Source organism: Danio aesculapii, chromosome 5 (genome assembly GCF_903798145.1).
Source record: "Danio aesculapii chromosome 5, fDanAes4.1, whole genome shotgun sequence".
Taxonomy (NCBI): domain Eukaryota; kingdom Metazoa; phylum Chordata; class Actinopteri; order Cypriniformes; family Danionidae; genus Danio; species Danio aesculapii.
Genome location: NC_079439.1, coordinates 43,962,551 through 43,978,606, shown reverse-complemented (window position 1 = coordinate 43,978,606; position 16,056 = coordinate 43,962,551). Strand labels below are relative to the sequence as shown.

Below are 16,056 nucleotides of genomic sequence, written 5' to 3'. Positions count from 1 at the left end.
TATGAGGTGAGTTTGGAGTGTGAAAATGCTGTACTTTATTGTGCGGCATTTACTACACAGAGCTGTAGCTCATTAAGAAGTGACGCAAACAGTTACCATTATCATAGAATTATTATTTCAATGTCATTATCAACCAATTAAATTGATTTTTGTGTAGCTTATCAGTGAACTACAGCTTCATTACTTATAGTAAATGCTGCTCCATCTGAAAGCACATGCTGGATATTAACTAGAGCTGTCCCTATTGACAAAATGCTGACAAAAATGCTGCTATTTTGATTAAATCACCCAGCCCTTCTTCATACATTTGTGAGAAAAATGCCCTGTACAACTCATGTACTGTAAAACAAAGTGCAGCCATTCTCATTATGAAAGTAATAGCTAACAGGATAAGTATGTGGGATAAATTTAGGTTCAGCACCTAGTTATTATCCAGTTATTATAATTGCTATAATAAGTACACAGCATGTGCATGTGAAACAGGACTGTAAATGAAAGCATAACCAAGAAAACTTTCTGTAATAATTTCAGAATATTAAGTGAAAATTGCTGACCTTTGACCCTTGCGATGGTGTCCTCTCCATGTTCAGGCTCTTGTTGTGTGGTTTCTCCTTCTGTGTTCTGCTCTATGGAGTGCTGGTACATTCCCGGATTTCCTGAGAGTAGCCGCATGTAATACTCCTTACTGTCATAGCTAATTGCTCGCCGGTATCGCGCTGGCTTCTGAAACAATCAAAGTTTAACAGTAACTGTTTATATGATGTACAGTATTTAGTTCTGATTAGCTCATCTTTCATTTTATAATCCAAAATATCATCTTGAATTAAAGTGACAGGAGAATCCAGAGCCATGCAAACCACATGTGCATCACTCATTATGAAAATCCCACACTGACAGCTTACATTGACCTAAAAAGCACTTTTAGGCATTTCAACACATTTTTAGATTAGTATTTTTTCAAGACCACACCAACAAAAAAAAAAAAAGTGTTCAAACTTTTGGTACAAGAATTTGTAATGAATCGTTCAATCAAAAAAAAATTTTCTTTTTTTTTTACTTGTTTACTACTTAATTAAAATGATCTGAAACAATACAATTCTTGAGATTTCATTGGGACAACTTAATTTTTTATTGTTCAATCCACATAAATTTGTTAAAAGTGTTAAGTTAACTTAATTGATTTGTGTAGGGACAACATGAATGAATTATGTGGAACATGTGGACATAAATATACTCATTTACTCAAAAAGCTAAATGACATATAATAAGAAATCTGGTTTTCTGTCAAAATGAAGAAAGCTTATGATTAAGTTTATGACTAATATCTGCCAGTAGGCTCAGAACAGTTAACTTTAAAGAAGAGCAAATATGTCAACAGGGTATTTCTTTCGTCTTAAGCATAAATTAAATTTAGTTACATTTCTCAGCAAAACAAAATTTTTGCTCAATTTTGCAAAAATATTGAGTAAGAAACTCATCTTTGCAGTGCAAGCAACATTTAAAGTAATGACTTCATAAATACAATATATTTAGCAGTTATTTAAGACCTTTTAAAAATCTTACATTGTAATTAAGACAATTAAACTCCTTTTTAACCCATCAAGTGTAAAGTGTTCACACTTCAAAATGAAATATGGTATATAATTTGTCAGGATAAGTTCAGGTTTAGACAAGTTTATCAAAGGTCCTAAGGTGATAGTTAAGGGGTTAAAATAGACAGAAACCTTGTGTTTATTAGCTTCTTATTAAAACTATTAAATTCAAGTCTAGAGAAGTCTCAGACTAAAAAAAGACTAACCATAATTAAAGGTTACATATCACTTCAGCACAACAAGCAGCACCAAACAGAAACACACAATCAGGAAGGGCAGACATGAAGTGCATTTCCAACACACCAATATTACTGTAATGAGTAAAAAGTGTTTACATTTTTGTAGAACAATGTAAGATGTGTGAAGTATACGAAAATCTTTATTTTGCAATTTCTTCAGTGCAGAAATTGTAGTTTTGTAACCTCTTTAATGACAACATGAATAGTGATTATTCATTCATTCATTCATTCATTCATTCTTTTCAGCTTAGTCCCGCTACAGCGGAATGAACCCTCAACTTATCCAGCATAAGTTTTACACAACGGATGCCATTCCAGCTGCAACCCATCACTGGGAAACATCCATGCACTCTCATTCACACACATACAATACAGACAATTTAGCTTACCCAATTCACCTATACTGCATGTCTTTGGACTGTGGGGGAAACCGAAGCACCCGGAGGAAACCCAAGCGAACACGGGGAGATACAAACTCCACACAGAAATGCCAACTGATCAAACTGAGGCTCGAACCAGCGACCTTCTTACTGTGAGGCGATTCTGCTACCCACTGCGCCACCGTGCAGCCCCAACATGAATACTAATCATTATCAAATTAATGTAATAATATGCAACACATACAACAATAGTTCACCTTCACATATTATAACACAGATTGTAAGGGATTACAAAGTATGAGAGGGAAGGAGCTGCCCTAAATATGTATTTGCAGAGGTTTCTCTAGTGTATTGAATGTATTCAGCAGGAACAACAGCATTTTCCAACCAGCACTTTAAAAGCTCTGCAGAGGCATGAATCAGCATACACCTCCATTATAACAAGACATTTTATTCTATAGTTATGCATTCAGCAATGCAGTTGTTTATTTAAGAGCATACAGCATGACTACAGATTTTAGGCACACATTAGTTTGTACCTGGACTGGTATGTTAAATATTGCACCCATTATTGGCACCTGAGAGTTATTCTGAAAAGGGAAAAATGGGCGATGAAGAATAAAAAAACTTAAGCTTACCTATAAGGCTACTTATGGTGCAGTCATAACCATAATATGGCTAATGCTGCTAATTCAAATTTGAGAGTTCACAAAAGATCCATTCAGAGCAGATTATTAACCACTAGTGTTATACACTGACTGAAACTACAGGCACATTGAACAGACTAGCATGTAAAAGCCAGTTACATATATTTATTTTCCATTTCAGACAGTCAGAATGCTTTTAATCATTTAGCCGGCATTGTAATTGTTTGGTTGAACTTTTATACATAGATTATCATTAAAACAAAAAACCTCAAAATTTGCTAAACAAATGTTTGTTTTATTGTTTGGGGTGGAAGTTAAAGGTTTGACCAAATCTTTAAATCTTTGTGTATATGACCATGTGGACTAAAGTTACTTGTGCAAAAATCTGGTTAGAGATATATACAAAACAAACATGGAAAATAACTTAATAAACATTCAGGAAAATAAGGAAAAATATGAATCCAATAATTTGAATATGAAAAATATGAATTTGAATATGAATGAAAATAAATCAATATGAAAAAATATGAATATGAAAAATATGCAATTATAAAAATGTTACATTTACTGTTGAAGTCAGAATTATTAGCCCTCCTTAGATTTTTTTTTTTTTTTTTTATATTTCCCATATGATGTTTTACAGAGCAAGGGATTTTTCACAGTATGTCTGATAATATTTTTTCTTCTGGAGAAAGTCTTATTTGTATTATTTCAGCTAGAATAAAAGCAGTTCTTAATTTTTTAAAAACCATTTTAAGATCAAAATTATAAGCTAAATATTATTCTATACTCTACAGAACAAACCATTATTATACAATGACTTGCCTAATTACCCTAACTTGCCGAGTTAACTTAATTAACCTAGTAAAGTTTTTAAATGTCACTTTAAGCTGTATAGAAGTGTTGAAAAATATCTAGTCAAATATTATTTACTGTCATCATGGCAAAGATAAAATAAATCAGTTTAGAAATCTGCTCTCTGTTAAACAGAAATTGGAAAAGAAAATAAACAGGGAGGCTAATAATTCAGGGGGGCTAATAATTCTAACTTCAACTGTATGTGTGTTAAAATGGAAAAAATGAATATAAATGTTATAATTTACAAATATTCAGTATGTGTGTAAATAATTAATCACAAAAACATATTCTAATAAATTAGATAATAAATAAAAATGTAATGAATAAATGATGTAATAATGGATAACCACTGACATTAGAAGTCAATCCAATATACATTTAGTGCATTGTTTAGTCCTACACATATAGGTGAAACACCTTACATGTACCTCATTAAAATGTACAATTATAAAAAAGAAAAGAGAAAAAAGAGGCAGACTAACCTGAGTGCTTGCATTGGGCTCAGGATCAGGCACATAGGGATAATGAATATAAAACATATCATTCCGGACCATCTTCTTTCTCATTCTACAGGGTCCCTCGGTCATGTCCAGCTGAAACTTGTCCAGGTGGGAGCCAATGGGAGGCCCCCAGAGACCCCTCTCCCGAAGCAGCTCGTATTCAATGCCTGCCCATTCTCCATCACATACTTCAGTGCATTCTGCTGCCTCTGCAGAAAGACAAATTATTGCCTTTATAAGTCGTTCCACTACAACTGGAATTAATAAATGAATTATTACAGTTCCAAAAAAAAACTATTTGAATGTTATATATTGCAGCAATGTCCTAATGCCATTCCACAGAGTTTAGCTCCAACTAAAATAAAACACAGCTTAATAAGCTAACAAAAAGTCTTCCAGGCAGGTATATGGAAAAAAATATTGAAGCTATGACTCTCTAACATCTTATCGCTCATTCACTGTCAAAGATTTGGAATTTCTTCTGCTCATGGGTGGTTGTAAAAGAAACTATATAAAACCTATTTTAAGTTCTCTGTACTGGATATCGCATATATTTCAAAATTTTGCTGTTCATATACAAAGTGTTAAACAATCTTGCACCTACAGATTTTAAAAGTCTTTTTAATAGAATCTGTATTCTTGTGTCTTTAATGTCTTGTGCGCATCATATTGTGTAATATAACTTAGGTGTTGGACTTTTTTGAACAGCAATCAAATCAATTTGAACGGTCAATCAAAGTTGTTTTAAATGTGCTTTTATAGATAAACTAAACAAACTAATTGGGGAAACTAAAGCTAAGATTGATAGAATTTCAAAAAGGTTAGTTAACCCAAAATGATAAATTCTGTCATTAATCACTTACCCATGTCATTCCAAACCCCTGAGACTACAATATTTTGAATGAAATCCGAGAGCTCTCTGACACTCCATAGACAGCTATGGTCAAATGGCAAAAATAACAACTTTAAAGTTTTTTTCAACAGTTTCTTTTCCTCAGTGTCAGTATAGGCTGCACATTCACTCCAACTCTGTGCAGTGATGTATTCTCCAGATGCTCACTTACAACTTCTGTTTGAAACGAAGCACAGGCACAATCTGTGAACACTTGTGAACGTGCACAATATACTGACACTGAGGAGAAGAAACCTGTTGAAAAAAGTCATTATTTTTGTTTTATGTTGCACAAAAGTATTCTTGCAGCTTCATAATATTCTGATTGAACCCCTGAAGGTATATAATCTGATATAGGTTTGGGCGGTAATACGGTAATATGGTATACCACGGGATCTAAAAATAGCAACGTTGTCAGTTTCAATACCGTTATACCGTCATAAAAACAATGCACTTAAATAGGAGACAAGTATTAACTAATACATATAGTTTATTCAATGCCTAAAAATGCGTATGCGTAATTGTCATCAAGGGACAGTGTGTAGGAGAGAGAGAGAGGTGAGCTAAGATGGCGCACCAAGTGACCTGGTCTCGAAAAGAACACAACCTCTGCAATTTGGTAGCATTTCGGGTTTCAACTGAACGAGAAGGGAGACGTGGTAAATACGAACTACAGGTCTGCATTCCCGCTGCTGTTCCGCGGGACCCGACCGGATTTCTTATGGTGCGGGAATAAATTTACAAATAAAGCGCAGGAGTGGTCAGTAACTCTAGTGCGATTTGAACGGGAGCTGGCACGTGGTCTAAAACAATATCGCTCCCGAGCAAGCGAGCACAAGTGTTATGCGTTTATGTTGTGTGTGTGTGTGCGCGTGTGAATGAAAGAGAGCGTGATGCTGTGTGGTCGCTTGGTGCTCTCTATGTGTGTCTGTGTGTCTGAATGAGAGAGAGAGTGCGATGCTGCGGCGTCGCTTGGTGCTGTCTGTGTGTGTGTGTGTGTGTGTGTGTGTGTGTGGTGTGTGTGTGTGTGTGTGTGTGTGTGTGTGTGTGTGTGCGTGTGTGTAATACTGGATACCGAGGTAAAATTGGGAGGAGGTTTGACAGTATCAGAATTTGGATACCGCCCAAGCCTACTCTGATAAGAGGATGTTTTTTGGCATTTTTCTGAACTTTGAACAAGTCAGATTTGCTGTTGTTATGGAGGATAAGAGAGCTTTTAGATTTCATCTAAAATATCTTATTTTGTGTTCTGAGGACAAACAAAGGGTGACACAAGGGTGAGTAATTTATAAAAGAATTTTCATTTTTTAATTTTCATTAAACTAATCTTTTAACCCTACAGGAGAAAGGTTTGGACACTATATAAATAGTAAAACTTACCTCTTGATGCTCTTTGTACTGCATTGCTACTAGGTCCCGAACCACAGCAATATGTGTGAACATCCACTGGAAGGTCTCCTGTGGACAGTCAAAACTAGAGGTGAGTATAAACTGCCAATCAAAATCATCTACAAGTTCAGCTACAAATGCATTTCCAGGCCTGTGACAGTTGTTTTTGTCAGTTACCTGTGCTGAAAGATTGTTTTTGTTCATGCCACTTTCCTTCTTGCTGCGACGGGAGCCGGTCAGTTTGGACAGACCAAAGCCACTGCTAACTCGAGACAATTTGGACTGATTTGCTGGGGCGACAGTCTCACCTCGGCTGATGCATTTCTTCTCATGGACTAGATGGAAAACAGAGAGGGAACAGCAAAAATCTGTAACACGACATAAATAGCAGAGCGACAGACACAGAGATGAGGACAAGCGTGAAAGCAAACAAGCTGCTAAAATTAAACTGAGTGGGAGAAGCTGCACATATGAAGGAGTTCGAAAGTGAACACTTCAGCACCATATTTCTCATAATATTACTTGCGGTTTTTCTATTTGAAATATGTTTCTAGAGAAAATAAAGTCAAGCGAGCACAGCATACTGTGTTGTGATTGGCCACAATATTACTTAATGACATTACAACAATGACTTTTTAAAATTATTATTAAGGAAAGTTTATCTAAGCTTATATAAAACATACTATGTATGTGGGTATCCTGTCAAAATGGGAGAGGCGAGAAGACTAAAGCCCACCCTATTTTAAATTGCATGATGCTTTGTGTGCATGTGTGTGTGTAAAGGCTGATTTATACTTCTGCGTAGAGTGATCGGCGTGACCCACTGCATTTATACTTCTGTGTGTTGTTTGTGTTGTTCTGCAATAACAATTCCAAAACACTTGCTGGCAGTAGGTTTTTATGTTCGCCTGTTGTCGAGTTTTTTGGCTGGTGTTTTGTTTTTTCTAATGCTACCTTAATGTATAAGTAACTAAAACTCACTCATTTAGAGGCAGGAACAACTTTAATCATAAAGGTAAACATAAAACAAGTTTCCATCTGGAGCTCCTTCATGAGAGTCGACACTTGTAAACAATTGTGACATGTAGTTACATTATTTGAGAGGTGCACAATATTTTTTTGAGGGTTATGCGACTGTGCGAAGGCTGCACCAGACCATACACGTGCACTCGATGCAGAAGTATAAATCAGGCTTTAGAGAAAGAGGGAGAGTAAGCACTGACAAAGTGCAGAGCCTCATATTAGAGCTCATTTAGATTCACAACCATTCCAAATATGGTCAAAAGTGCTTCTGATTCTAGGTGTAATTTCTGGGGATATAAATGTGCATAAAAAATATAGAGAATATACACAGAGAATATACCAAAGCCACATACCTTCTATGTAAATATCAGAGAACAATTTAACTCAACTGAATCAATTATGCATTCTATGGTAGTTTTAAAGTAAAAACTTATGGATTTCTTCTTAACAAATACCATAAAAAATGCTGCTGCTTATTCTACTTAATGCCTTTGTTATGTATCGTATGTTTACCCTGCAACATAATCTAAGTGAAGACACCTTTGGGCCTGGTGTTTTTTTCTTCAGTCAGTTGCCTGAAATGTTTTCACAGTCGCAATTATGCCTGAAATGTTTCCAAAGTTGGTGACCGTCAGTAATTAAATTCTAAAATGCGATCTGGAACTTATTTTTTTATATGATATGTGGGAGAATCTAAACATAATATAAGTGAACATTTGTGTGTGTGTTTGTGAGAGAGAGAGAGAGACTGGATGCATTTCTCACCCAGGTGGTTCTGCCAGCTTTTAGCAGCAGGTTCCTCTAGAGCAGGTCGAGCGGTGGCGATGTCCACATGTCCTCTGTCATTGACAGGCAGAGAGACACTTTAAAAATATCTTCCAGCATTTGCCGCTTACTGTGCATGAGCTCCGTCCACACACGATTCACAGCCTTGAGCAGCAACTGACGACCTGATGAAAAACACCAAGTGGGTAAGATACAGATTTTACATGGACCTCTCTATTTTTCACTTTTCATAAAGTGTTTGTTTCTCTTTTCAATGTATTGGAAATTTAGATAAATACAAAACACAGTAGAAGTGTTTTAGTCACACTTAGCACCTGTAGATTTCAATGACAAAACAGATTTTTTAAAGCCGCTTTTTTTAAAAATTAGATTTTTTTTTCTCCAGCACTGAGCCATAAATCTTCACTTCAGCAGCATGTACACCTTTATTCATATACAATTACATATATTCTAAACTTTTACAGTGTGATATATTTATACAGCATTTGCATTGATTACATACATTTTATTAAAAGCAAAACTAAAATAACTACTCGAATAATTTTCTGAAAATGATTTCAGAATTATTTTATATTTCCTCTATAAAAACCTTATGTAATAAGTACAGTTATAATACGTACAGTCTAATATGTAAACATGCACAGTGACATCCACTGTTCAGATGCATGTATAAATATGTATGCATATTTAAACATTACATCTAAAATGGCAATTTTTGCATTATAAGTTTTCTAAATGTTAGCAATCACATTGTGATAACTATTAATTAATTATTTTACCCTATTGATCAGCATTGTCTTGCTTTTATAATGAATTTAAATGAGGGTGCATGAAGTGTTTTAAAATCTTTTGCAGAACAGAGAAAAAAGAACTACCTTCGCTAACATCCTGGCTCTGCACACTGTCCGACTCGTTCTCAGAAGGAACAGCCACATGCCAGGTGGTCATTCTTGCTTCGGCCTCCAGACCAAAGCCCTCCACACTACTGTAAAAGAAAGTAAAAGTTGCGTTGACATGTGGCACAGTGATACAGCACACGATTTTCACTTTATCAGTGCTAAATCACGTGACACATTCATTCAGTTGGTCGGTCAGTCAATAACACAAATCCGACAAACAGCAAGAATGATGACCTATCATCAGATGCTGGAAATCAGATGAGTTATTGATTGCTGATCGTCAGCAGAGCACAGGGGCTCTGAAGCAGCCCTGAAAGCTAATGTGATTCCGCTCTCATTTCTCAGTCTCTCTGAAGCCAAACTTCTGAGTCAGCCTGAATGCAGAGCCATGACAACAATAAACCTCCCCCTCGAGTCTCTCACGGTGACTCAAAACAGCAAGAACAATCCTCAGACTGGGATTATTCCTTTTCACAGCTCATACATAACGTGCAGCCAGCTGTCTTTAATTCAGTTAGATGGAAAGAGCCATTTAACAGCTAATATATCACGTGTTTATCATCCAAATATACTTTATATTTGTAATTTTTCACAGATCGTTTCCGTCCATTTACCAATCCATCTAAATAGATTTCGTAATAATGGAGCTTGCAAATGTAATAATAATAATAACCACATTGTAATTCTTTAAATTAAATTATTACAAATAAACATTCATTCGTGTCATATAAAATATCGACCCCTTTTTCATCTATAGTTTTTATATTTATTTTCCTATTCATAAATATAAATTTGAATAAACAGGAAAAATCAAGAGACAGTGGAAATTTTGTAGTTTGTAATTTATCTTTTTTTTTTTGCAATAACTCATTGGAATTTAAATACATTAATTGTCTATTCCTGAAGATGTTCGGCGACAAAGCTCTTATTTTAATGAATATAACTGTTTAAAAAACAGTTTTGTTTAAATGCACCAATAATTGTTGGCTATTTTCATTGAGAAATAGATAAAAATATAATTTTATTAAAGGGAGGTGTATATTGAACACTGTATATTGAACACTGTATATATATATATATATGTATGTATATATATATATTCTATAATATTAGTAATTATAATAATATAAATAACAATACATTTTATTTACTACTATGACGGAGAAATCAAACATGCAATAAAAATACAAGGGTTCAACATAGAAAAAATATAAAATATAAACACATTAGAATGATCAACAATCTAAAAATGAGGTTAAAAATATGAGTTTAACATCTTCTTAAAGCTAGCTAGTGTGGAAGCATTTCTTACAAAATAAAGGAGAGCATTCCATAACCTGAGAATATAATAATATTCTATATAACTCACAGCCATCCATCTAAAGTTTTTAAACACAACTTTAAGAAAAATAAATGTATTCCGAATGTAATTTGATGCAAATTGATACTGCTATATTGCATTTACATTTACATTTAGTCATTTAGCAGACGCTTTTATCCAAAGCGACTTACAAATGAGGACAAGGAAGCAATTTACACAACTATAAGAGCAGCAGTGAACAAGTGCTATAGACAAGTTTCAGGTGTGTAAAAGTCTAATATTCAATATTGTTGAAATTAATAGTGATAATGGCGATAAGTGTTGTTAGCAATAACACACATTATATTAATAATAACTGTATTACCTTAATATTAATGTATGTTGATATATAACATTCAATTACTTAATAATAACATTAATTAATTCATCGGGAAAAAAAAAAAAAAATATATATATATATATATATATATATATATATATATATATAGAGGCCCAATCCCAATTCTATTTTTGTACCCCTACCCCTTCAAAATTTACCCCTAAGAATTGGGACAGCACTACAGCACCTGCACCCTTCATATTAGATCAGATGATCATGACTGCTGTAGTTATTCCAGTTGTGTTATTTTTTAGTATTTATCTTCAGGAAATCGCTGAAGGCATATATCATGTTATCATAATGATCTAATGCGGCAATAAGATCATAACTATACTGTGCATTTACACAGTGGTCATATTCATCAGCGTAAACACACCAAAAACAACATTAACATTATAGCAGACTCTGTAAAAAGCTCATTCCCAGCCACTAGACTTTTCTGACAGGGTATTCGAGTGTCATCGAGTGACAGAGTGTTGTGGAACTGAAGTACAGGAGTTATTATTATGTATTATAGATTGCGAAATTTAGCGTTTTTTATTTTAGCTTTTTTTTTAAAAAAGCATGGCGGTAAAACATGAAGGCGGTTATGAATATATTAAAACATGTGCTTGTTTGTTGTAAAAATTGATATTAATGACAAAACAATACTAATTTGTGGATCTCCTTACTTCCGGCTGCAGTGATTCTGCCGTTGTGGATGGTGTATTCTAGGAAATTTTCTTACCCCTTGGTTTCAAGTGTGGTCCTGAAAAATCTTCATTCATAGGGGTATCTTATTCCCCTTAGCCCCTTAGGATTTGGCCAGAGAATCAAGAGTTTCCTTGTATGGCTAAAGCAGGGGTGGGCAAGCTTGGTCATGGAGGGCCGGTGTCCTGCATAGTTTAGCTTCAACTCTAATCAAACACACCTGAACATGCTAATCAGTGTTTTCAAGATCACTAATTATCTATAAGCAGGTGTGTTTGATCAGAGTTGGAGCTAAACTGTGCAGGACACCGGCCCTCCAGGACCGACTTTGCCCACCCCTGGGCTAAAGGAAAACAGACTATCTACCTTTCATATCATTTCAACCTTTTTAACCTTCAATTTTCTTTCCTCTAAAACAAAGCATACACTACAAAATCATAAAACTCAAAAAATGATGTTGATGTTTTTCTCTCTCACCTTCCTGTGTGCAGGTTGATCAAACAGTGGGCCAGGCAGGCCACAAACTCCTGGTCATGGTTCCCGGGTCCCAACACAAGGTTCGGTTTACCGTCAGAACACGTAGTGAATCCAGCAGAGTGACCTGTTGCGGGACGGTCTTGTGTGGTCGTGAGAGCTGGTAGAGGATTGTTCGGTTCAGACAATGATAGACCGAGTCGAGAGACAAACCCTGTGAACGCCGTTTGGACTGTTGAGGGAGGAAGAAAAGAACGAAGTAGAAAAGGAGATTTGTTCAGAGACCACCAAACACATAAGTCACGTTGGAATGCAACGTAAGTCTTGCACATGACGAACGTGAAAGAAAGAGAGAGAGCAAAAGAGAGTGCTGTGCAAGTAACAGAAAGTTGAAAAGAAATAGCAGAATGATTATTGATGACAATTTTATGATATATACCTATATTTGGCTTTGATAACATTGCGGCTCTTTCTTAAATGCTTGTTCAGTAAATCAAGTGTTTACATTTTTCAGAGCTGTATTTGTTGTGAAATTATTTGCTACTAATGCTTCATCAAACTCCTTGAGGATATGATCCTCTTTAAACTTTATTTGAATGCTTAAAAATCTATTTGTTCACATGGTTAAATGTTCTTGGTAGGATTTTGTTCATGTTTTTGAAAGTCTTTGGTTTTTCCTAAATTGCCATTCTCAATTGTCATTACTGCTTAATAATAACAACATTTAATTGAAACTGAAACTGTTGTTATATTTTAAATGTTATTATAGTGACTTTTAATTAATTTAATGTGTCCTTGTTAAATAAAAATACTTACATATTTATAAAGAAGACAAAATTGAGCTAAAGACAAACTAGACAATCCAGTATATTAAAACCAAAAAATGTTGCATCAAGATTCTGCCTTTCTATAATTGATTTCTATTCAATCCAATAATTCGTCAGAGACTTTTTGACATTGAGGACAAGTCTACATGTTTTGATGTAGGCAGTGTGAAATATATCTGGTATGAGTCAAACAACCGCTCATACCTGAGTGATCAGCTGAACGATGAAATCCACCACCAGCTTGGACTCTTTGTTGAACATGCCCTGCCACAGCTTATCCACCACACGCTGGGTGAAGTAGAAGACGTTGTTGACCAGGACCTGGTAACTTCCTCCAGTTGTTATTGGCAATGACGCCTCCTCACCTGTCGGAGAACACAAATTAGGTGGAGCACTGCACCAAAGAGTTTCCTTAAGCTTAATGTGTCCAGGAAATCAAAACTAACCATATGATTTTGTAAGCGCACATTGCTAGTTTTGAGGTGAACAATTGATCTGTACATGACATTAAGAAAAAAAAATAGTTTGCCCTTTAAATCTTTAAATGAAATCTGCAAATGCACTTCCTGTTTTTTTCAGTTGATTTGTCAGATTACATTTATCTTAGGAATTGAGCATGGCTAACATATTTAACCACGCTGCTGCAACTGTCAGTTTTGACAACAGACAGAAATATTGAGAAGGAGACGTCTGTTTGGTTGCACTAACTCTCCCCAAGCCCTTTTCCCCATCTTTCTGAATGAAATGCCTACTTTACTACATCCATTCAGCTCGCAGAACAAAAAAGAAGCCACGCCCACTGTTTGCTCATTTAATATTCAGTTTCTCTAGGAACTACGTCACAATACGAAAACAAACTAACGGTCGCAGCTTCTGGTTCATGGGGACTTCACTGAGAGTTGATATCCAACGTACCCATCAGCACATCTGCAGCAAGAAGCTGCTCCATCACACTGTCCAGGATGTAGGACTGAAACTCCTTCTGCTGTGTCCTGGTGGAGCGCTCTGGTGACGCCTGAAGACGAAGCAAATTTAATGTTTATCCCCAGCTGCAGGACGATACCATATTGGCTTCTAATAAGTGAGGCAGTACAATACCAAACTGCATTAATGCAACATAACATCATCAATAAGCAAAATGCTCCTTTTGTGATTAAGGAGGCAAACTACAAACATAATTTCTATTATTTTACATTTAAAACTGTTAGATTTAGGATTTGCTGGGAAATATACAGTATATTGCAATAAAGTAGTAAATAAATAATAGTGCAAGTAGAGTTAAAGTATCTGTTGTAAATATTACTCAATATATGAGTACAAGGTAGCAATTTTAAAAGTACTCAAGAGTAGTAAGTATTGAGTATTACGCTGTGAAAGGTTTTTGCATGTGTGTGAGTTAACGTAACATTCTGTAGTGCATTTAGCCATTTCAGTCATCATACAGTAAACATCCTTCATCCCAGTCTCTGGGTCATTGTGATCTTCTCGGACAATTTTAATGCTTTCAGATGGTGTGTGGCATTTACTGTATGAAGCGTACATATCTTGAGATTGTTCTGTAAGATGCAATTTAGTTTCTGTGCAATTTGATTGCACAGGAATCACAAGACTGATTTTTCTACTTTAGCCAATCACCAAAGACAATTCAAAATAAAGTAGTGATTGGAGATTGAAGGAAAATAGTGGAGTAAAAGTGCCGATACAGCACTAAAAGCACTGTACTCAAAGGAAAGTAAAAGTACACATTTATAAAACTACTTAGTAAATTACAATTCCTGAGAAAAAAACTACTCAATTACAGTAATTTGAGTATTTGTAATTTGTTATTTTACACCACTGGTCCCAATATAGTCAAAATGTCCCAACAGTGTGTTAAAATTAAGAAAATCGCTGGAACATCAATTTCACCTACACCAGTGTTTCTCAACCATTTTCCTAGAGGACCACCATCACCTCATGTTCAGAATGTCTCCTTTGTCTGTCAAACCTATTGCAGGTCTTTCAGTCTCTGCTAATGAGCTGTTGATCTGAATCAGCGATGTTCAGTTAAGGAGACATGGATAATATGCTGAGCTTGTTGTTTTCCAGGAACGTGGTTCCACACATCACCAGCATTTATTCAACATATTTTACATCTCCACTAACTTTTTTTCACATGACATCATTGATGATGCGCAAAACTCAGATCGAGTGCAGGAAGTGAGATGCTACATAGGAATCACTCAGAACAACAAAATGTTTATTTTATGTTGCTTAGAATTGTTTAAATTTGCCAATATACAAAAAGCCAAACAGCCTTTATAGACTTCCAAAAGTTTTTGATCATAAAGGGGAGACAGTTCAAGAAACTGCCTGAAAACGGAAGAAAAGGCAACATGTAATAAACACTCATTCAATACATCCATGTGTACAAACATACCTCATAGTATAGTGTATAATGTGTACAACTATTTGTTAATAAACGCTACAGAATACTGTTGCATTGTAAACGGATAAACTGTAATACTGTAAAGTTAGGTCCCGTTTACACTAGTACGTTTTAGTTTTAAAACGGCATTTTAGAATGAAAACAATCCACGTCCATACTTGCGTTTCACCTAGCGTTTCTTTTGAAATATGGTATAAATCGCAAAAATTTGAACTTCTGTTTGTCTCCCATTAAGTTTTTTACTTCCTACCATCTATTTGAATTTCGCGTGTTACCAGATACACGCGATAAAAACAACCTATACATAAAAAACAAATAAAACTGGTCCGAGAATAGAACCCTGTGGCATCCCACTTCATTACCAGCACAAATCGAAAAGAACTAATCCCTTAAATATAATTTAAAGCAGACTGTAGCAGTGCCCTAAATTCCAACTTCATTCACCATTTATCCGAGATGATCTCACCTCCAGAAGAAGATCAATGATGGGGGTCTGTTTGCTGGCAGGTGTCATGCACAGGTTGTCCATAATGAGGAGCCTCATGAAGTCAAAGACGTACTTCTTGGCTGGGTGGTTGGTCAGGTAGGTTTTACTCCCTACATTACAGTATTCTGACTGACTGCGGTTCATACCAGTATCTGTCACAAAGGCTTTGAACTCTTCTGTGGGTGAGCTTGCTTCATCATCTAAATCACTCACCTGAAAACAAGATATCTGTCAGCATTAGAAGC

At 35.4% G+C, this 16,056-nt stretch overlaps 1 protein-coding gene across 1 annotated transcript in view; it reads right to left on the bottom strand.

The window, feature by feature from the left end:
- Positions 1 to 16,056, bottom strand: part of LOC130228375 (WD repeat and FYVE domain-containing protein 3-like) — a 150,845-nt gene that overhangs the window by 23,970 nt on the left and 110,819 nt on the right. Inside the window, 14 exon segments of the mRNA XM_056456805.1 lie at positions 555 to 723; positions 2,751 to 2,801; positions 4,199 to 4,398; positions 4,401 to 4,425; positions 6,489 to 6,566; positions 6,675 to 6,832; positions 8,286 to 8,382; positions 8,385 to 8,470; positions 9,182 to 9,291; positions 12,073 to 12,157; positions 12,160 to 12,301; positions 13,101 to 13,261; positions 13,812 to 13,911; positions 15,791 to 16,024. Of these exon segments, the coding sequence (XP_056312780.1) occupies positions 555 to 723; positions 2,751 to 2,801; positions 4,199 to 4,398; positions 4,401 to 4,425; positions 6,489 to 6,566; positions 6,675 to 6,832; positions 8,286 to 8,382; positions 8,385 to 8,470; positions 9,182 to 9,291; positions 12,073 to 12,157; positions 12,160 to 12,301; positions 13,101 to 13,261; positions 13,812 to 13,911; positions 15,791 to 16,024 (1,696 nt within the window).